This window comes from Papio anubis, unplaced genomic scaffold (assembly GCF_008728515.1).
Source record: "Papio anubis isolate 15944 unplaced genomic scaffold, Panubis1.0 scaffold213, whole genome shotgun sequence".
Classification (NCBI taxonomy): domain Eukaryota; kingdom Metazoa; phylum Chordata; class Mammalia; order Primates; family Cercopithecidae; genus Papio; species Papio anubis.
In genome coordinates this window covers 90,487-112,141 of record NW_022162165.1, presented here as the reverse complement: position 1 = coordinate 112,141, position 21,655 = coordinate 90,487, and the positions used below count along the sequence as shown (strand labels likewise).

At 44.3% G+C, this 21,655-nt stretch overlaps 1 protein-coding gene across 3 annotated transcripts in view; it reads right to left on the bottom strand.

Moving 5' to 3' along the window:
* MYO5C (myosin VC) overlaps window positions 1–21,655 on the bottom strand; it is a 107,090-nt gene that overhangs the window by 26,483 nt on the left and 58,952 nt on the right. For all 3 annotated transcript variants that reach the window (XM_021940568.2, XM_031661641.1, XM_031661642.1), the window contains 11 exons: window positions 20,204–20,297; window positions 17,546–17,609; window positions 13,791–13,971; window positions 11,512–11,605; window positions 11,148–11,211; window positions 10,985–11,065; window positions 9,359–9,539; window positions 6,971–7,064; window positions 5,559–5,622; window positions 4,316–4,484; window positions 58–145 (listed from right to left, as the gene is read on the bottom strand). In XM_021940568.2, the coding sequence (XP_021796260.2) occupies window positions 58–145; window positions 4,316–4,484; window positions 5,559–5,622; window positions 6,971–7,064; window positions 9,359–9,539; window positions 10,985–11,065; window positions 11,148–11,211; window positions 11,512–11,605; window positions 13,791–13,971; window positions 17,546–17,609; window positions 20,204–20,297 (1,174 nt within the window). The remainder of the gene's footprint in view (window positions 1–57; window positions 146–4,315; window positions 4,485–5,558; window positions 5,623–6,970; window positions 7,065–9,358; window positions 9,540–10,984; window positions 11,066–11,147; window positions 11,212–11,511; window positions 11,606–13,790; window positions 13,972–17,545; window positions 17,610–20,203; window positions 20,298–21,655) is intronic.

The following is a 21,655-nucleotide window of genomic DNA, read 5'->3' as shown; positions in this document are numbered from 1 at the left end:
AACGAGTGCATGTTAGCCTTAGCTCAAAAGAATAAGAAAACAAGTATTGTTTCTTACCTTTTCCAGCTGTCTTGCTTAGTGTCTTGACTTGATCTTGTAGCTTTTTAATCACTCTGTCCTTCATGTCTAATTCTTCTTCAAGATCCTACAGCAATAAAAAGAAACCAGGATTTAGCTTAGAAGCACTTTAATCTATTTTTTTTCTTTTTTGGTAACAGCTTTATTGAGCTACAATACTGTTCACATACTGTACAACTCACCCACTTAAATTGTAAACTCAAAGGTTTTTTAGGGTAGTCAAGAGTTGTGCTACGATCACCATTATTTAATTCCAGAACATTTTGTTACTCCAAAAAGAAAACTAACCTTTAGTGTCACTCTCTAGTTCCTCATACCCTTCCAGCACCTAGCAACCACTCGTCTACTTTCTGTCTCTACGGATTTGCCTATTCTGGGCATCTCATATAAATAAATTCATAGAATAGGTTTTTTGTATGTCTGGCTTCTTTCGCTTAGCATAAGGTTTTCAAAATTCATCCATGCCGTAGCAAGTATCAGCATTTCACATATTCTTATGGCTGAATAATATCCTATTGTATGCATGCACTACATTTATCTTGCTCTTATTACATAGGAATGCCCATCATAGAGAATTTAAAAATATGAATGTGAGAAAATGGGCTTTCTAGATGTCAGAAGCTGGAGCCAGAGAAATGTTCAGAGATTTGGGCCTGGTTTTACCTTTCCTTCCTGATAAGGAGGTGGCCTTGCCCATGCTGAATTTGGTTCCAGAACCAGGAGAGTCCTTGGATACCTAGAAATACTTCCTATAAAGGACATACAGTGTTTAAGTTCTTCCAGATCTGAGCCTTTGACACATATAGAACTCAGGCTTCTCTGACCCAGAAAGACCCACCATGCAGGGTCACTGCAGCTGTGTGCCCTCTAGGGACTCTTGGGGCCAAGGGACATTGTGCTGTTTCTACTCTGTGCGGCCACCTCTCTCCCTGCCACCATTCTGTGTCCCTGGCTAGACATGTTAGGAACTCTGTTGACTTTAGAAGTGGAGGTGTCAGTAGAGCTTCTTCCCTCCAATTCAAGCCCATCTTATAATATATCTAATAAAATGGGTCACCCATCAACCCATAACTCAGGAAAAAACCCACTCTTAACATATTGATTTCATTCCTTTTTTCCCAACATGGTAAATGTACATTTTATAAAATTGGGATCATATTACAAATCCTACATTTTTCTCTAGTTATACTGCAGACATTTTCCCATGTCATTGATAATATACCCAAACCATCATTTTAACAGCCAAGTCATACTATATCATACAACAATTTAACCTTTGCTCTATTGTTAGATATGCATTTGATTCCTTTGGGTTGCTTTTTTTTCCTCTCTGATTATTAACACTATGATGATCACTCTGAACAAAAATCTTGGTCCACATGTTCAAGTATTTACTTAGGATAGAACCTTACAAGTTGTGTTACTGAGTCAAAGGGAATGTACTTTCCAAAGGTTCATGAGCCATACCTTCAAATAAGCCCTCAAGAAAGTTTATACCAATTTATATTCCCAGCAACCATGTATGACAGTGCCCATTTCAAGATGTTCTCTCCAGGAGCATCTCTATTAATTATTATTATTAGTAGTAGTAGTATTTTTAGAGATAGGGTTTTGCTCTGTCACCCAGGCTGGAGTGCAGTAGTGTGATCATAGCTTACTGTAGCCTCAACCTCCTGGGCTCAAGCAGTCCTCTTGCCTCAGCCTCCTGAGTAGCTAGAACTATAGGCATGCACCACCACACTTGGCTAGTTAAAAAAAAAAAAAGTTTTCCTTGTAGAGATGGGGTCTTGCTACATTGCCCTGGCTGGTTGAACTCCTGGCCTCAAGTCATACTTCTGCCATGACATCTTAAAGTGCTGGGATTACAGGTATGAGCCACTGTGCTAGGCCCAGATCTCTGCTAATTTGACAGGCAAAAATAATACCTAGTTTTAATTTTGAATTTCTTTGATAAATAGTGAAATTATTACTAAAAGTTTTTTTTTTTTTTTTTTTTAAATCTCTTAATAAGAATTTCCTTTTCAGTGACAAAAGAGTCTGGAAAAAAAAATTTTTCTTTTTTCTTTTTTTTGAGACGAAGTCTTGCTCTGTCGCCCGGGCTGGAGTGCAGTGGCCGGATCTCAGCTCACCGCAAGCTCCGCCTCCCAGGTTTACGCCATTCTCCTGCCTCAGCCTCCCCTGTAGCTGGGATTACAGGCGCCCGCCACCTCGCCCAGCTAGTTTTTTTGTATTTTTTAGTAGAGACGGGGTTTCACCGTGTTAGCCAGGATGGTCTCGATCTCCTGACCTCGTGATCCGCCCGTCTTGGCCTCCCAAAGTGCTGGGATTACAGGCTTGAGCCACTGCGCCCGGCAAAAAAAATTTTTCTTTGACTCAAAGCATCACATAGTGGCTTGAACAGTGTCACCCTGAAATTCATGTCCAACTCAAACTCCAGAATGTGGTGACTTTATATGGAAATAGGATCCTTGCAGCTGTGGTAAGCTGAGAGTCAATATGAGAGATGGCCACTACAATTTAGGGTGGGCTGTAAATCCAATGCAGATGTCCTTATAACCGACAGAAAAGAACACAGAGACAGACAGGGAGAAGGCCAGGTGCAGTGAGGCAGAGGCTGGAGTCACACTGCCCCAAACCAAGGAAGACCTGGAGCCCTCTAGAAGCTGGGAGAGGCAAGGACGGGTTTTGCTTAGAGACTTCGGAGGAGTGTGCCCTGCTGACACCTTGACTTCAGACTTCTGACCTCCATAATGGAGAGAACACATTTCTGTTGTTTTAAGGCACCTGGTTTGTGGTCATTTGTCACGGCAGCCCTGGCAAACTAATACAGATCAGGTCTCATCTGTGGGTAGAATCCGCCGGCTAATGTATAGAGATGATACTCTTGTTGTATGTCCCTCTGCTTATATGTAACAGTGAGGCTACTCCAGGTTCAGAAAGAGCTATGGAAATGAACACGTCAGGCCTGTCGGCTCCCCAGCTCAGCGCACCTGTGGGGAGCAGAGCCAGACACTCAGAGGAGCTCCAGAAGAGGGCACCAGGACCGGGCTGTGCTCTGGGGCACCAGGAACGAACTCATAAATCACAATGCACTGGGACAGTCAGAGTAAAGGATCAAGTGGGATGACATGCGCAGCACACGCATGACCCACCCATGTAGCTTCTCCCTGACCACTGGCTCCACTGAGATCCCAGGGGCCCACAGAAGGCAAGGCAAGGCAGCCTCACACACATGGACAGCAGGCGGTTGCTTCTCTGGTGTAATATGAGGATTCTAGTCTCCGAGAAAGTTATATCCACCTCAGAAAAGACAGCCATCATGTAGGTGCCACTGATTGGAATTTGTTACTTCCTATTAAATGTTAAACTCCTGGAATGTCTCTTTTTGGATGTAACCATTCTTCAGAGTTAAACCCTGACACCCAAAATGTGTTTTTCCTCTATCAGGCTTTTCCTGTGAGATTGGAAATAGGGGCCCTGTCAGCGGGGAGAAGGGCACGTGGGCATGTCCACACTGACCCACTGGACTCGTCAGCCCTCCTGGGTCACCCTCTTGGAAGCTCTCAGGTCTCGAAGGGGCCCAAGAGGGTCTCAGCTCCTAGGAAAGTGGCCTACCTGTCACTTCAGCACTTCTCAGTCTTCTGGGTTCCATACAGCATCACAATTTCAAAATCATTGCTGGGACTTGACGTACAGTTACCCAATTTCATTTTGGTAAGGGCATTTAAAACTCAGAAAAGACCTTAAACACTTTTAAAAAGTTTCTAAGCCTTCCATCGACATCATGATCGTTTCATAGAAGAACATTTTGACTCTTAAAATTGTGGGAAGGCCACCCCCTGAGAAGAAAGCATGGGCACTTACATGGAGTGAGTTTTGCTGGGTAAAGCACTCACACGTAGGCCTTGCTAGCCTCAGTGTGTTCCAGAGCATGGTGACTCCATCCTGGATGGTGCCGTCCACTGATAGTGCTGGGGAACCACGGCCTGCACCTCACTGTCTCTCCTCCTTCACCCTCCCCAGGCTGGCCTGTAAGTCTCTGAGGCCTGTAAGTCCCCAACGCCTTCCCAAAGCCAACCTCAGAGACCACGTGTCTTTTGGGATAAGAAAACAGACGGTTCTGATAGAAGGACCTTTGGTCTATAGATGTTAATTATATGCTTTAGGCGGCACGTCCCCCCTTTCAGCATCATTTGCACACAGACAGTCTCTATCACCAAGTTAGAAGACTTCTCACCCTGTTTTCCAAAGTGAGCCGAGATGCTTCCTGCCAGAAGTTACTCTTGACTTCACTTTCAGTTTCAAATTGTTTCTTCAAGTGGTCACTGGCCTCCTGCATTTCTTGAATCTTATCAATCAGCTTCTCCTTCTCTTTGGTATGTATTTCATTCTGGGCTTCCATGGCCCTGAGAAAGGGAGGGAGGAACGGCTAGTATCAGTATGACCGTCATGGAGAAGTCACTCACTGTCATAGCAAGTGGTGATATTTCCAAAGATGGGAGAACACCGTGGCCAATTTCTGTGTAAAGCAAATAGTACTTGAATAGGGGCGTCCTTCTGGGGGAAGGAAAAGAGACCAGGACTGGCTGGGACAGAAAATTGTCCATGGACTGCTCTAGTCTCCTTCACCCAATAAGAGGTTCCATTCTCCACCCAACCCCAGCCCCACTCACTGTTCCCATGAGACATCCACGCCCACCATACCCTGTGACAGCTCAGCAGTCATCCCCTTTGTGACCAGCCTGGGGACCAGACACTCACAAAGCCAGGGATCAGATAGAAGAGAGGAGGGGAGACCATGAGAAGAGTTCCAAAATGGTGCCTTGCTCCTTTTCCACTACTTTGGGTCCTCATCCTACTGATAAAGTCACATGACTAAAGATGCTCTTGGGGATGTCAAGTGTCCATTTATTATTTTGGAAAAATAACTGTCTCAACAAGTTGGCAAAAAAACAGAACATTCTCCCCACAAGGCTCTGCCAGGGCATGAGGCCCTTTGTTGGTCAGGATGGAAATTTGGGGGGATTAGCAATGAAGATTTTCCATCGACATGGGTTTTTAATTCTTACCCTAAATAGTCTGCTAATAGAAACCGTTCTCTCTCACAGACTCTTATCCGTTGTTTGAACAGATTATTCAAATGCATGGTATAGCATTTCAAGGGTACAAAAGTGTACATATACAGTGAAAAGTACGGGTCCTCCCCTCCTCTGTGCATCAGTCACCAAGCCTGAAGGCAACTGCCTGGAGGCAACCAATGTATTGTTCCTTAACAATCTCCCAGAGATGCTGCAGCTGCTGCTGCTGCTGAGTGTGCTGTACATACACATATTTTTTCCTTCCCATTGGAATGGCAATATATCACATATATTAATTACCATCTGGCTTTTTGGCATTAGTAACACATCTTGGTATATTCTACAGTTTCAGAAAAGCATTACATGAGCATGAACTTGAGGTACACACATATTTACACTTACTTTCTTTGTGTTCCTTCCTCCTTTTGACTGCGATTTAACTGATTAGACAATTCTTCTAGTTTTCCTATAATAAGAAGAACTGTCAATACTTTGTGGGGGGTGGGGGGGCATATCACTGCATTCTGATTTGGGTTTGGTATTATTTTCAATTTTTAAAAGTCCTAAACCAGGGGTGTCCAATCTTTTGGCTTCTCTGGCCCATATTGGAATAAGAATTGTCTTGGGCCACATATAAAATACACTAACAGTAACAATAGCTGATGAGCTGAAAAAAAAATTGCAAAAAAAATCTCGTTTTCAGAAAGTTTACGAATTTGTGTTGGGCCTCCTTGAAAGCTGTCCTGCGCTGCATGTGGCCCATGGGCTGTGGCTTGAACAAGCTTGTCTTAAACTGTATCCAGGCAGAGATTAACTTTTATTTGGTCTGAACAATGTTTAAACATTTTTAAACCATCATTTAAAAATTATAATATTTCACATAAAAATCTGGATTCCTGGGTTTTCTTTAAAAATAGGAATCTCTAGCAATACTGGGCTCACATTCCCACTGGGCAACAATCACTGGAGCTTGGAGGCAGAAGCCTCTTTATTTTACTGTATTTTTTTCAGAGACAGGATCTCACTGTGTCACCCAGGCTGGAGTGCAGTGGCGCAATCATGGCTCGCTTCAGCCATCACCTCCCGGGCTCAAGTGGTCCTTGCACTTCAGTCTCCCACACAGCTGGGACTACAGGAACATACTGCCATGCCTGACTTATGTTTTAAAATTTTTTGGGCTGGGTTCAGTAGCTCTTGGCTATAATCCCAGCACTTTGGGAGGCCAAGGTAGGTGGATCACCTGAAGCCAGGAGCTCAAGACCAACCCGGCCAACGGCGAAACCCCATCTCTGCTAAAAATACAAAAAAAAAAAAAAAAAAAAATTAGCTGGGTGTGGTGGTGGGTGCCTGTAATCCCATATACTCAGGAAGCTGAGGCAGGAGAATCGCTTGATCCTGGGAGGCGGAGGCTCCAGTGAGCAGAGATCGCACCATTGCACTCTAGCCTGGGCGACAAGAGTGAAACTCAGTCTCAAAAAGAAAAAAAAAAAGTTTGTAGAGATGAGGTTTCATCATATTGCCCAGACTGGCAGACTGGTCTCAAACTCGAACTCCTGGCTTTAAATGATCCACCCGTCTCTGCTTCCCAAAGTGCTGGGATTACAGGTGTGAGCCACTGCACTCAGCCTGCACCTCCTTTAAATGTCCTACATACCTTCCCATATGTTTCAACTAGCCCCCTTCTCACATTTGTTACCTGCCCAGCCCCCTGGAGAACCAGAGTTTAAAACCCCCGAGTACGAGGACATTTCAGTGTCACTTCCTGGGTAAGGGAAACCATCTTCTACAAGCAGGTTCATGACAGTTTCAGTTACCTTTCATTTTCTCAGTTTGTTCATTCAGGCGGATTTCAAGATCTTGCTTCTGCTTCTCCAATTCTGAAATTTGCTGTTTAAAGTCTGGGATCATCTTTAGAGAAGAATTAGAAATATCAGAATATAAAATACTTTGATCTATGAACTTTAAAATATCAGAAGCAAACTAAACTGTCTTGGCATTCAGCCTGCGGAACATATAATTGTGTAAAAGAGCTAGCCACGACATTAGACTGGATTAACATTCTTTTTTTTTTTAACCTCAAAATCTATATAGTCTTGGGAAACACCAGTGTGCTCAGAGGAAGCAGTTGTCATACAGCTACGATAGCAAGAGAAGGATGTGTACATGTATAGAAATCCTATGTTGAGTTGAGGGAGGAATTGGGTGAAGAAATGGCAGCCAGCCTCTTTGGTCCAAGCCCAGAGCCATCATCTCCTCATCTAGGAACAGGGAAAGCCATCTCAAAGGGTCCCACTGCAACTTTTGAATTCCAGGACACGCACTGCTCTGTTAGTAGAGGTCTGAAATCACCCAGTAAGTTTCTCAATCCTTTGTCCCTATCTGTATATTTCCTTACACGTCTATTGCCTCTACCCGCAGTTAGGTTAAACAGGGTTGTTTTTTTTTTTTCCTTCCCCAAGTTTATAAACATGCTCATTTTAAAACTGAGTGGCTGAGATCCAGGCCTCCGAAGTCTAAATGAAGAATACAGACAGCCACTGATTTACGATGGCTCAACTTACTATTTTTTGAGTTTGTGATGGTGTGAAAGTGATACGCATTTAGTAGAAACCATACTTCAAGCAGCCATTCAACCATTCTGTGTTTCACTTTCACAGTATAGTATTTGATAAATTACATGAGATATTCAACACTTTATTATAAAAATAGGCTTTGTGTTAGATGATTTTGCCCAAGCGCAAGCGAATGTAAGCATTCCGAGCACGTTTAAAGCAGGCTGGGCTAAGCTACGATGCCTGGTAGGTTAGGTGTATTATATGCATTCTCAACTTACAATACAATACTTCCAACAAACGATGGGTTTATTGGGACATAGCCCCATGGTAAGCTGAGGAGCATCTGTACTTGTTTGACTGTGCAATTGTGTCTCATTGCAAATTCCTCATTGAAATTTCATCCAAGGAAAAAACAAAGGTGTAAAGGTCCCCCACTACTGTTCCCTGTGTCCACCCCTGGTCCTCAACTGCTGCTACAGCCCCGAGATTTCCTAACACTCCCAGTTTAGGGAGAGGAGAGGGTAGTAAGGAAGTAGGGGAGCAGCAGCCAGTGAGGCAGGACAAGAATGCTGGGAGAGCTGGGCATCCTGGAAGCCAAGAGAACAAGGCGGAGAGGGCAAGATTAGCATCGCCGGGGGCTGCTGAGACACAGTAAGATGAGGGTGCAAAGGAACTCTTAGTGCTCAGCTCTGTGCAGGCAGAGTCAGCCAGTGGTGGGGGCACACGACAGAATGGGGTGGTGGGCAGTGAATGGGAGGTGTGTGAAGGGAGTATGCCTAGAGGGTCTTCGTAAGTCTGACTAACTCACCAAAGAAATGGGTGATGGCCACAGGAGTGTGGGGTTAAGACAGAGATGGCTTTTTGAGTGAGGAGATTCCTAAAGCATTTCTTCAGGCCAGTAGGCATGAGTTGGAAGAAAGAATGAGACAAATGCAGTGGTTAGGAATGCATGTCATGGAAGAGGAAGCCCTTGCAAAGGTGAGATTTGAAGGCCAGGCAAGGTGGTTTATGCCACTTTGGGAGGCCGAGGTGGGCGGATCACGAGGTCAGGAGTTCAAGACTAGCCTTGCCCACATAGTGAAACCCTGTCTCTACTAAAAATGCAAAATTAGCTGGGCGTGGTAGTGGGTGCCTGTAATCCCAGCTACTTGGGAGGCTGAGGTAGGAGAATTGCTTGAACCCGGGAGGTGGAGGTTGCAGTGAGCTGCAATTGCACCACTGCACTCCAGCCTGGGTGACAGAGTGAGACTCTGTCTCAAAAAAAAAAAAAAAAAAATGAGATTTGAAGCATGAGCAGGACTGGCCTTCTGACACACTCCTGTTTCAAGAGCTACCCTTCAATTTTGTGGTCACTTTCCAAGGGGTTAAGGCTGGATTTAAATACAGACTTTAAAACATACACACTTACGCACACACACACAATCACAGCACCTGCACCCATCCTGTGGTGAACACACACACTCTTGTATCAGAGTGCTCTCTGGTCTGCAGTCATTTTATAGTTTAATCACCAGACTGAGTTATTTCACTTCTGGAAAAAGTAATTTATATCCACTCTTTTACTGCCAAGAAACTGAATTTGACTCCATTGACAAAGAACATCTCTAGTATGATGGCCACGACTGGGGCCCCTGGCTGAGACCATACCATATTCTCTGATGTTAGCCTGGTCACTTCAAGACGGATGCTTTCATTGATGTCATTTTCTTCTCTGAATAACTTCTGCAGGTGGTTGATTTCTTGACTTAGATGCACCACTTTGAAATTCAAAGCTTCAATCTCCTTTTCGTAGCACTCCTTCTGAGACTGGAAATGGCTCTCCAAAACACTATTAAAGGAAGGGTCAGGAAATAAACTGCATGGCCTTTATTCTGCTGTACGGACGGCTGGGAGGCAGTTATGAAGACCCACGAGAGCCGTGCACAAAGTACATCAAGTTTACTTATGCACTCACAGTTACAGGCTACAGAATCAGGAATGCCTAATTATAAAATCTTCTAGCTAGTTAGGAAGCATTATGTGGGGGTTAACATGTAGTTAACAATGAAGAAAATTTTAGAGGTTATTGTATTTTTACACTCTTAATAGTTAAAAAATTTTGGCCGGACGCACTGGCTCACGCCTGTAATCCCAACACTTTGGGAGGCAGTGGGTGGATCACTGGCTGAGGTCAGGAGTTTGAGACCAACCTAGACAACATGATGAAACCCCGTCTCTAAAAATACAAAAATTAGGCGGTATGATGGTGGCTCAAGCCTGTAATGCCAGCACTTTGGGAGGAGGCGAGGCAGGCGGATCTTGAGGTCAGAGAATCGAGACCATCAGCTAACACAACCCGTCTCTGCAAAATACAAAAATTGGCAGGCGTGGTGGGGAAGCCTGTAGTCCCAGCTACCGGGAGGCTGAGGCAGGAGAATGGCGGGGCAGGGAGGCCCGGAGCTTGCAGTGGCCGGAGATCGACCACTGCACTCCAGCCTGGGCTGACAAGCGGAACTCTGCCTCAAAAATACAAAAATTAGCCGGGTGTGGTAGCGCATGCCTGTAGTTCCAGCTACTCAGGAGGCTGAGGCACGAAAATCGCTTGAAACCCGGAGGTGGAGGTTGCGGTGAGCCGAGATCTTGCCACTGCACTCCAGCCTGGGCAACAGAGTGAGACTCCACCTCAAAAACAAAACAAAACATGTTCTGTATGATACTACAGTTGTGGATACGAATCATTATACATTTGTCAAAACCTACAGAATGTACACCAAGAGTGAACTCTAATGTAAACCATAGACTTTGGGTGACAGTGGCGTGTCAGTGTTGGTTCATCAGTCATAGTAAACACACCACTGCGGTTTGGGAAGCTGATCGTGGAGGAGGTTGTGTGCGTGTGGTGATGGGTATATGGGAACTCTCTGTATTTCTGCTCAACTGATGTGAACCTAAAACTGCTGTAAAAAATAAAATTTATTAATTTAAATACATGCAACACATGACTTAAATTTAAACGTATCTACATCTCTTTGGCAACACTAACTAACTTATTTGATAATCAGTTTTCACTGTATGGGTTATGGGGTTTTTTACTAGGCATTTTATCCCATGAAAAGATTGCTCTTCATGAATAAGCTAATTACTTACTTCTCAGAGAAATATTTCTAGCGGTTATTTGGTCATTCTACTATAAGGAATTTGTGTATCAATCTATGTAAGGTACACTTTGGACTTTCCAATCGTCTATTTATTATCTCTGAAAAATAAAGAAGAACCCTGAGGAGAATTTCTAACCGTGTTGCTTTCTTCAGTCCTTCATAAGCAAACCAAAGTTCTCCATCCTCATTTAAATGTTCTAAATCTTCCATAGAGAGCCTGCAAAATAAGGAAGATAAAATCTATCATCTCTCTCACGTTTTACATGTCTTAAAATGTTTGATAATGCAAAAATGATTACCTGCTTCTTACATCTTCAATGTCATAGCTTTCGAGAAGTTGTTTGGTGATCTCTGACATCTTTTCTGAAAGGAAAAGGCAGAGTTGTATACATTACATTTGTGGATGATTTATCTTTTCCCATTCCCTTTCCAGGGCCCAGTTTTCTAGCTTCACAGTCTCCAGCTAAATAACTCACCAGCTATCCAATCAACCAACTAACGAATCTTCTAGGTATTCAACCAACTAGCTATTCAGCCTACCAACTAAGCAATCTACCATATGTCCAACCAAATTCATACCAAAGGATACGTTTCCTTAGCAGTGACACAGCTATGATAAATTCAGTCTACACCCATGGACTAAGAGACTCATATTTTTATTACCTCTCATTTCCCGTTTTTGTGACTGCACATGTTTCTCCACATCTATCTTCTGTGCCTGAAGTAGCTGTATCTCTTTTTCGAACTCAGAGATTGTCTGAATCACAGCAACGACGGAATCAGGTAAAGAAAAAAACAGCAATTATGCTTTATATGAGACAAAGGGAACACAATTACGGCGTCGCCTGTCTACACAAGACATCCTCACTGCAGTTTCTTTCTTAGCTAAGATCTTGTTAAACCATCACTGCCCACACAGCTTGGCCTTGAGGCATGCTTAACTACTCAACATGCCAGACCTACTGGGTTGTATCAGTAGAATTAACTTCCCTGGGCCGGGCGCAGTGGCTCACACCTGTAATCCCAGCACTTTGGGAGGCTGAGATGGGTGGATCACCTGAGGTCAGGAGTTTGAGACCAGCCCGACCAACAAGGTAAAACCCTGTCTCTACTAAAAATACAAAAATTAGCCGGGCGTGGTGGCAGATGCCTGTAATCCCAGCTACTTGGGAGGCTGAGGCACGAGAATTGCTTGAACCTGGGAGGTGGGGTTGCAGTGAGCCAAGATGCTGCCATTGCACTCCAGCCTGGGTGACAAGAGCAAAACTCTGTCTCAAAAAAACCCCAAAAAACAAAAATCAAAAACCCAGAGTAATTTTTTTTTTTTGAGACGGAGTCTTGCTCTGTCACCCAGGCTGGAGTCCAATGGTGTGATCTCAGCTCACTGTAACCTCTACCTTCCAGGTTCAAGCAATTCTCCTGCTTCAGCCTCCCGAGTATCTGGGACTACAGGCACGTGCCACCTTGCCTGGCTAATTTTTTTTTTTTTTTTTGTATTTCTAGTAGAGACGGGGTTTCACCGTGTTGGCCAGGATGGTCTCCATCTCCTTACCTCGTGATCTGCCCGCCTTGGCCTCCCAAAGTGCTGGGATTACAGGCGTGAGCCACCACGCCCAGCCCAGAGTAATCTTAAGAGATCACACTGGAGAGTTACCCAGTCTTAGCTACCAAAGAGAAAGTGAGTGACACCTACTGGTACCTCTCTGCAAGCGCAGTCTCACAATTTCCTACATTTAAGATACAGACCTCAGACTTCAGCCAGATGACAGGACTCCCACAGACTGACATCAGGCTCATGTGGCTGCTAAGAGTGAAGCAGTCACAGGAATGAAAGTGACCCTTCCTGATCATGTGGTCTGACCTCCTACTTTTAAACAATAGGGGACGGGGCCCAAAGAAGACACATACTTCAGCTATGGAATTCAGTGTCCACCCGGATGCAATCCCAAAAGCTCTTCTAAACCACACATGGCTAGTTCATGACAATTACAAAGAATATTTGCATAATCCTGCTCTGATAATATGTATTTCACATATTTAGTAGAAGCTTAAAAGCTTTCCAACTTAATGATGAAATGTCTTACATTTAAGAACACAGGTACACTCAGGTTTAAGTTTTCTGGTAGGGAAACAATTCACTTAAGCCTTGATTGTCCAAGCATGGATCATTACTTCATCTATTCATTCATTTTTCTCAAGAGCTTTTTATTAAATTGCCCAGGAATATTTATATATTTTTAATGATAAATACAGGTAACAATATTTTTATGTATGATTATGCAGTTTTAAAAATTCTATGTGATTTTTCCCTCTCAGGTTTATAAAAATTTACTTTAAAATTTCTACCATTGACAATTTATAGCTTTATTGATGTTATAATTTATGAATATAATGTGGAATAATTCAGCTGATTAAGATGTTATCACCTCAAATACTTGTCATTTTTTGTGGTGAGAACATTTAAGATTTATTCATAGCAATTTTGAATGTACAATATGCTCTTATTAACTACATTCACCACACTCTGCATTGGATAATTGTTTTTGTAAATTTTCTAGTAACGGTTTAAATGAAGTATTTTGATAATAAGGTAACTTAACTTTAATGCAGATGTTTATAGATTTATAGTGATGGATTATATAATAAGGATTCACCTCAATTTACAGTCTAATTTGGAAGTATTCTCTACATCAACATATTTAAATAACTTTACATAAATGTAATTTCAAAAAAGTTAGAAAGTTGACTTTTAAAATATGGAATACAATGATTGCTAAATCAAAGGCAGCCTGGAGGTTCACAGTTGGAAGGACTGAAGGAATCAGGCTCTATTTGCCTGTGGCCTTTACACAGATGCTTTTAGCTGTCTAATCTGTGGGAACTTGGAATTGCAATCAAATGACTTAACCAGAGGGCAGGGCTGAACGTGAGAGCAGCTCTACCTTGGCCTGCTTGCTCAGGCGGGCCACTTCTGCCTTCAAGCCATCAGAAGTGACGTGCTCCTCCTCTACCAGCTGTTGGAGTTGCGTCTTCTCATCCTTGAGAGCTTTAATTTCTTCTTTCAAAGACTGAATCTGCTTCTCATAGTCTTGTGTTTTCAGTTCAAAACTTTTTTCAAGAAGCCTAGGCAGCAAAAGAAGAAAATAATTTAGAGCTGAGTGTGGTGGCTCAAACCTGTAATCCCAGCACTTTGGGAGGCCAAGGCAGGCGGATCCCTTGAGCCCAGGAGTTCGAGACCAGCCTGGGCAACAAGAGAGACCCCCTCGTCTCCACTAAAAATACAAAAATTAGCCAGGTGTGGTGGCGCACGCCTGTAGTCCCAGCTACCCAGGAGGCTGAGGTGGGTGAATCGCTTGAGCCCAGGAGGTCCAGGCTGCAGTGAGCTGAGATCATGCCACTGCACTTCAACCTGGGTGACAGAGCGAGACCCTCCCCACAACTCCCCCCACTCCCTCAAAAAAAGAAGAAAATAATTTAGAATTGTCTCTACAGTCTTTACTTTGAATTAGAATACATTGTTTTGAAAACAACAAGAGGAAACAAGTTAATTAGGACCTACTGTGACAGTTCCAGCAGATAATGGCCTTATTTTTAGTAAACTGTTTCCTCTTCTCTTAGGTTAAAGGCAACTTCTTACACCTCCTGATCTGAAAGGTGTAGCTTTACAATGATCACGCACCGGGGACACTGGATAGGGAGCCTGAACTTAAAATACACACTGGTTGTTGGGACACTGTATTCCCAATCCCCCGGGGTTCCATGCAGTCCCCTGGAAGGGCCATTTTCCCTCAGAGAATATCTTGGCGTGCTCTGCCAAGTCCTGGCTCCTTCCTCGTTCCAAGGATCCTGCTGGGAGTTTGTTTGATCCTAAACAATAGAGCTATCTGATATGTCCAGGGGTCTAGCCCTTCAAAAATTCTGGAATAAACGGCAGCTAATCCAGGTGCCCAAAAGTGCATGTAAATCCAACTGCTCTAGAAGGTTGCTCAATTAAAAATTTGATGATTAACTAAGAAAATAATTGAAAAGAGATACATAACCAACACAGCCCACAGGGGCCCTGAAGCGGTGCCAGAAGCTCTATGAGTTTATTAAATCATTCTACTTGCTGAGCTGTCATCTCAGTTCCTTTTATAACTCGCTTTTATAGCACAAAGGGAAAAACTCTGAGAAAGAGAGCCACATTCCCAATAAATTTGTTTGATTTCTTTTTTATAGATTTTATTTATTTATTTATTTACTTTTGAGACGGAGTTTTCTCTTACCCAGGCTGGAGTGAAGTGGCGCAATCTCAGCTCACTGCAACCTCCGCCCCCCAGGTTCGAGTGATTCTCCTGCCTCAGCCTCCCGAGTAGCTGGGATTATAAGGTGCCCATCACTACACCCAGCTAATGTTTGTATTTTTAGTAGAGACGGGGTTTTGCCATGTTGGCGAGGCTGGTCTCAAAATCCTGACCTCAGGTGATCCGCGCCTGCCTTGGCCTCCCAAAGTGCTGGGAGGCATGAGCCACTGCACATAGCCTCTTTTTTCTATAGATATTAACAAACTTTGTTTCCAGGTTTTTAAAAAAACTGCAGTGCTCCCAAGAGGCCAGTAAAATGCCTTTGAAAAAGAAAACTGCAACCAGAAGTCTTCCTTTTTTTTTTTTTTTTTTGGAGACAAGGTCTCATTCTGTCACCCAGGTTGGAGTACAGTGGCGCGATCTCAGCTCACTGCAACCTCCGCCTCCCGGGTTCAAGCAATTCTCCTGCCTCAGCCTCCCGTGTAGCTGGGATTACAGGCATCTGCCACCACGCCTGGCTAATTTTTGTATTTTTAGTAGAGATGGGGTTTCACCACATTGGCCAGGCTGGTCTCAAACTCCTGACCTCAGGTGATCTGTCCGCCTCGGCCTCCCAAAGTGCTGGGATTACAGGCATGAGCCACTACACCTGGCCCAGAAGTCTTATGTGAAAAGAATCTTAGACCCACAGACGGAGCTGGTCAGGAGGGTGCCCACAGACTGCAGGCCTCTTGGAGCCTCCTGAGAATTGTGACAGGGGCCAGGAATTCCCCACTTGGCTGACCAAGGGCTAAACCAAGCTACAGACGAGTGCTAACGAGGAGGCAGAACACGGGCCTAGAGACGGTGAAGAGTTTTACTCCCTTCACTGGCCTGCCTTGCCCTGACCCAGTTAGGACTGCAAACAGCCCACAATGACCCGGCCTCAGCCTGGCTCTCCAAACCCCCAGCTTGAAATGATCACTCCCAAGTGGTCCCTGCACGTGGACAGATGCCAAGAGCCGAGCTCTTCTCCTCACATGAAACACTCATCGACAATTATATTTTTCTAGGTAAATGAGTTAATTAGACATATTTAAAAACTGATGGAGGATCATGAAACACTTCATATATCTGTTAACTCCTGGAGCAATTCTGGGATATTCCCTCCTCTCTTTAGAATCCTATTTCCTCACCCAGACCCAGGCTGTCCTGCTCACCGCTTGGGAAAGTTTTGTATCCTACCACCACAGGCAGACCTGAGCTTTCTAGACCCCAAAAGAGATGTGCCAAGAATGTTCTATCTCTTTCCAGCACCCTGCCATGCACCCCAACTTTGAGATCTAAAAACCTTTGACTACTTAAGAGAAGGGAAGCCCAGATTGGAGTCCTTGGAGGTTAGCAAAGGGTTTGCTATTGAGATAGGAAAGGTGGGCTGGTACAGTACAAGGTCAGGCACCTGCCTTAATTTCTGTGAGGTGCGTTATTTACCTTATCTCTTGGGATAAAAGACAAACTAACAAGTACAATAGGTGGGGAAGGAAGGGAGGGAGGTTTATTTCCTAGGCAAGAATCTTAATGCTTGGATTTGGTGGAAGTTGAAGGTGGTGGTAGTCTCTGAATTTTGCACTGTCTTAGCAATAAAGTAAAAAAAAGGAAGAAAGAGGCCAGGCACGGTGGCTCAAGCCTGTAATCCCAGCACTTTGGGAGGCCGAGACAGGCGGATCACGAGATCAGGAGATCGAGACCATCCTGGCGAACACGGTGAAACCCCGTCTCTACTAAAAAATACAAAAAAACTAGCCGGGCGAGGTGGCGGGCGCCTGTAGTCCCAGCTACTCGGGAGGCCGAGGCAGGAGAATGGCGTAAACCCAGGAGGCAGAGCTTGCAGTGAGCTGAGATCCGGCCACTGCACTCCAGCCTGGGTGACAGAGCAAGACTCCGTCTCAAAAAAAAAAGAAAGAAAGAAAGAGAAAAAGAAAAGGAGGAGAGGAAGGAGAGGAAGGAAGGAAGGAAAGGAAGGAAGGAAGGGAGGGAAAGAAAGAAAGAAAGAGAGAAAGGGAGGGAGGATGGGAGGGAGGGAGGGAGGAAGGAAGGAAGGAAGGAAGGAAAGAGAGAGAGAGAGAAAAAGAGAAAGAAAGTAATTAGTTCCTGGTGATCCAGTGTACCCACCCAGCAGAAGCTTTATGGACTACTCTAGAATGTGTTCAGCATCTGATAGCACACATTGTGGAACTTAGCTCTCATAAATCTCTAATCTCACTTCCTAAAAATAGTCACACCCCACTTTCTTGTATCTGTGATCTCCCATATCACAGATAGTCACACCCCACTTTCTTGTATCTGTGATCTCCTATATGCAAACTGAGATGGAAAATATAAAACAGCACAGAGAGAAGAAAGAAAGTAGCTTTAAGGCAAACTAGATTCCATACATTCTTTGCCGTTCTTCCTTTTGTACATCATCAAAGAGCTGCTTGGTGAGGTTGTCCATTTTTTCTGTAAAAAGAGAATGCTTTCTGAGATATGTCTGCCAAATCAATGCCTTGATTGTTTCATGTTATGTTTCAGAAAGTGAGACTATCAGGACAATCATGTGATGTTTATTATTAACAGGACTTACAATGAGAGCATAGGTCATTTTTTATAAAGAAGAAATACAGATGAGGGGGTTTCAAAATAATAATTCTCACAAATTTGTCAGGTTGGGATTATCAATAAATAGTTTCATTTATAGTACTTTTATTGGTCTGTTATTTATTAAAATAGATATATTGGCTTTGAGACAATGAATATCATTAAAAATAAATAGAAACCATTTGGGAAGAAAATGATCCATTTGTGACAAGGTTTCTCAGTCTTGGCATTATTGCTACTATGGGCTGGATAATTCTTTGCTGTGGAGAGGGGGCTGCCCATCCCTGGCTTCTACCCTCTAGAAGCCAGTAGCACCTCTGCTCCAGTTGTGACAACCCAAATTGGTTCCAGACATTGCCAAATGTCTGGGGGTGAGGCGGCAGCAAAGCTGAGAACCACTCATCTGTGATAACCAAGAAAATAATTAAATGTCTGGGAAAGAGGAAGTACAAAAAGGCAGCTGTTAACACTGAAATACAAGAGTTGCAAACACAAAGTCTGCAGACCGAGGGGCAGGACGTTCCATGGCTGTGACAACCCCACATTCCCAACACACCCGTATGCCACAGGGATCATCAAAATGGGAGAAAGGCAATGCAGCCCCTCAAACGGCGATGCTCCTGTTTGCACTGAGCTGACATCTCATCCTTGAGATCTACCTCACCTCTGAGCCCCGCCCCAGAAGGAGTCCTCGGGGTGCAGTCTCGATAGCGATTCTCCAAATTACTTTTTTTTTTTAAGCCAACGGTTTAATAGTTTGTCTAACGTAGTGCCAAATGTTTCTGAATCAAAATGACTGCTTCAGAACGTTGTGAGGCAGCCAGGAAATACTGGGGGAAATGCTCAAACTTTAATTTAGAAGCCAACATGTTTGATATAACTTCAATTTTCAATTAACCAAAAGCACTGGCTTTAACTCTAGTGCTTACCATCTTGGGCCATTTGCAGATGGGCTACAGAAGCTGCTCGAATGTGATTTACTTCTCAAGGGGAACGGGATTATGTCCATGTTAAGTCAGAATCTCAAAAAGGGGAAACAGCATTTGAGAGCATCCCTGGGTCTTAGGTCACAAGCATAGGTAAAGGTTGGTGCTGTTCACAAAACACTGTTTGCCAGGAAGGGGGAGGCGCACAGGATAAGCAGTTTATAAATATTACGTTGAAAGTTTTCATGGACTTTTTGGAAGAGGATATAAAATTACTCACCCAAACATGACATGGTCTCAGAAACATAATTTTCAGGTTATATTCCTAAGAATGTAAATGCCCTTGTGGGAAATTCTACTTGAAATTAGGGGGGAAAAAACCCACAACCACCACCCAAGAGGAGTGTGCTGTAATAAAAAGGGTGGAGGTGGGGAAACCCTTTCCTAACTCAGGTTCAAGGTTTACTCCCAGACCTCTGACATGCCCCTGTTCATCTCTGACATTCACATGGCTCCGGTGCCCACACCATCAGCCCTACAGAGACGGGGTGGAGGGCACACACTACCTGGAACAGGAGGGCACAGCCTTTCCTGCCCCAGTGCCCTGGTGTCAGGTTGTTTACTCCCTCTTCACTAACATTCGCTCCTCCCACTCTCTGCCCTGAACTCCCAGCGCTCTGCACTCCTCTGGCTCCCATCATATCCACCATCTGCTGGGCCGGAGGTGTGTGCAGAATCCCCAGGCCTGAACCCTCGTGCTCCTGCTGCCCCCACGTTGGAGCTCAAGGAAGAGATCCCTAGGCAAGATCACTGACAGTGGTGATTTAAACTATGTGGTCAGTGACCGCCAGGCTTTGTTGCCTGTTGACTTTTCTGGGATACAGCAAGCAAGTATTGTCAAGTTGAATTTGAGCTGAAAAGCTCAAATGTATAGAGCTAGGCTAAGCATAGCTGTTCCACACCCCTAAAGGAAGTGATACCTACTGGTTCCAGGGTCTGCCCTTCACTCTGGGCAGGACAGTAGCAGAGGACATGGGTATCACTTAGGCTAATTAACTCTGACAGATCTGAATTTTTTCTGCAAATCTTTGGTGAGCACCAAACATGACCACAGCATTACTCTGACTGCACATCAGGATTACCATGAAAGTTTTCTAAAATTAGACGTCTGAACCACCTCTGACACCACTACACACCCATGCGCACACACAGACACACACACACCCATTTCCCGATGCAAAAGCTCCGGGCTCATGGTCCGACCCTCTGCACTTTGCAAAGGGCCCAGGAAGTTCTGAGGCACAGAGAGGAATTGCTGTGCTGTCTGGCAAAAGACGGAAATAAAATAGACGAATCTGTAGGGCAAAGTTACCACGACTTAAATATGGCTATTCCTTGTGAGCAAAAATTGTCTCACTAAACTAAGTGTACACCAGAGACCCCTGGTTCTAAAACTGGTCACCCCCAGTACCGTTTACTGAGTGACTAAATCAGTGAATGTCTGGATTTGTGCCCCCCCCCGAGCTTTACCTTTCAACTCTTCAGTCTTCTCTTGAAGCTTCAGCTGTATTTGGTCTTTCTGTGTTTCCAGTTCTGAATTATGCTTCTGAAGCTTTGCCAACTTCTAGCAGAGGGAAGGGGAAAAAACAAACTTTTTTGAAAACCTCACTTCAAGCTGTCACCATTGCCTTTCTTGGCAAAAAGATGTATATTCTTAAATTAGTTTATTTTTTCTCAGCTCCTGTCCATAGATAACAGCTAGCACCAGCCCACTGTAAGACGCTGCCGTTAGTTTCACATGCAAGGGCTCAACGTGACTTCAAAGGTGACACTATTCCCGACCTGGCCAGCAAGGGCTGAAACAAGGAGCAAGGACACATCCAAGACCTCCTCAATGTCAGGGACATACCTCTTCCTTTTGCCGAGCTTCTCAATAGCCAGGGGACTTTATATATCGAATAGGCTACGATTACGCAGTTGATGGCGTAAAGGGATTCACACTTTGCAATTGTTATGACTCAGGAAGGATGTGTGAGCGCAGCAGAATTCCTATCATTTTGGCTTCTCCTGGTAAAGTGTCTGCTGGGCTGGCAGCAGGCCCGTGGTGCTGACTGATGGTGACTGGCAGCTGGCGATGCCCACGGCAGCAGTGTTGGTGCACCCAGCACCGGGGCATGGGGAGGGCAAAGGGATGTCTTCTGGGACTCCAATCCACCAACCCTGGGTGCTAGGACTTTGAAAATGCAGCAGAGGCCGGGTGCAGTGGCTCACGCCTGTAATCCCTGCACTTTGGGAGGTCAAGCGGGGGTGGATCACTGGAGGTCAGGAGTTCGAGACCAGCCTGGCCAACATGGTGAAACCCCACCTCTATTAAAAATACAAAAAATTAGCCGGGTGTTGTGGTGTGTACCTGTAATCCCAGCTACTCCTTGGGAGGCTGAGGAAGGAGAATTGCTTGACCTCGGGAGGCAGAGGTTGCAGTGGGCTGCAATCGTGCCACTACACTGCACTCCAGCCTGGGTGACAGCGAGACTCCGTCTAAAAAAAAAAAAACAACAAAAACCCAAAATGCGGCAGAGTGGATGGTAATAAAGATCACCTTCTTAGAAGACACTGGCTCACACTTTTGCAGGGACTCACCACAGGCATTTGGCTAACTTATTTCATCTGACCATTTTATTCTCACAAAATTCTGTCAATCTCTTTTTGTTATTCTCATTTTATACAGGAGGAAACTAAAATTCATTATGGTAGGCATTTGGCTAAAGTATTTCATCTGATGATTTTATTCCCACAACAATTCTATCAGTCCTTTTTTGTTATTCTCATTTTTTTATATGAGGAAACTAAAATTCAGAGAGGGTAAGGGACTTTAGCCAAGGCTGCCCAGCCAGACAAAGGCAAGATTTGAATCTAGGGCATCTGGTTTTTATGCTGACTGCTGTTTTCACTACACCAGAGATGAAAACCCTACCCTAGCTT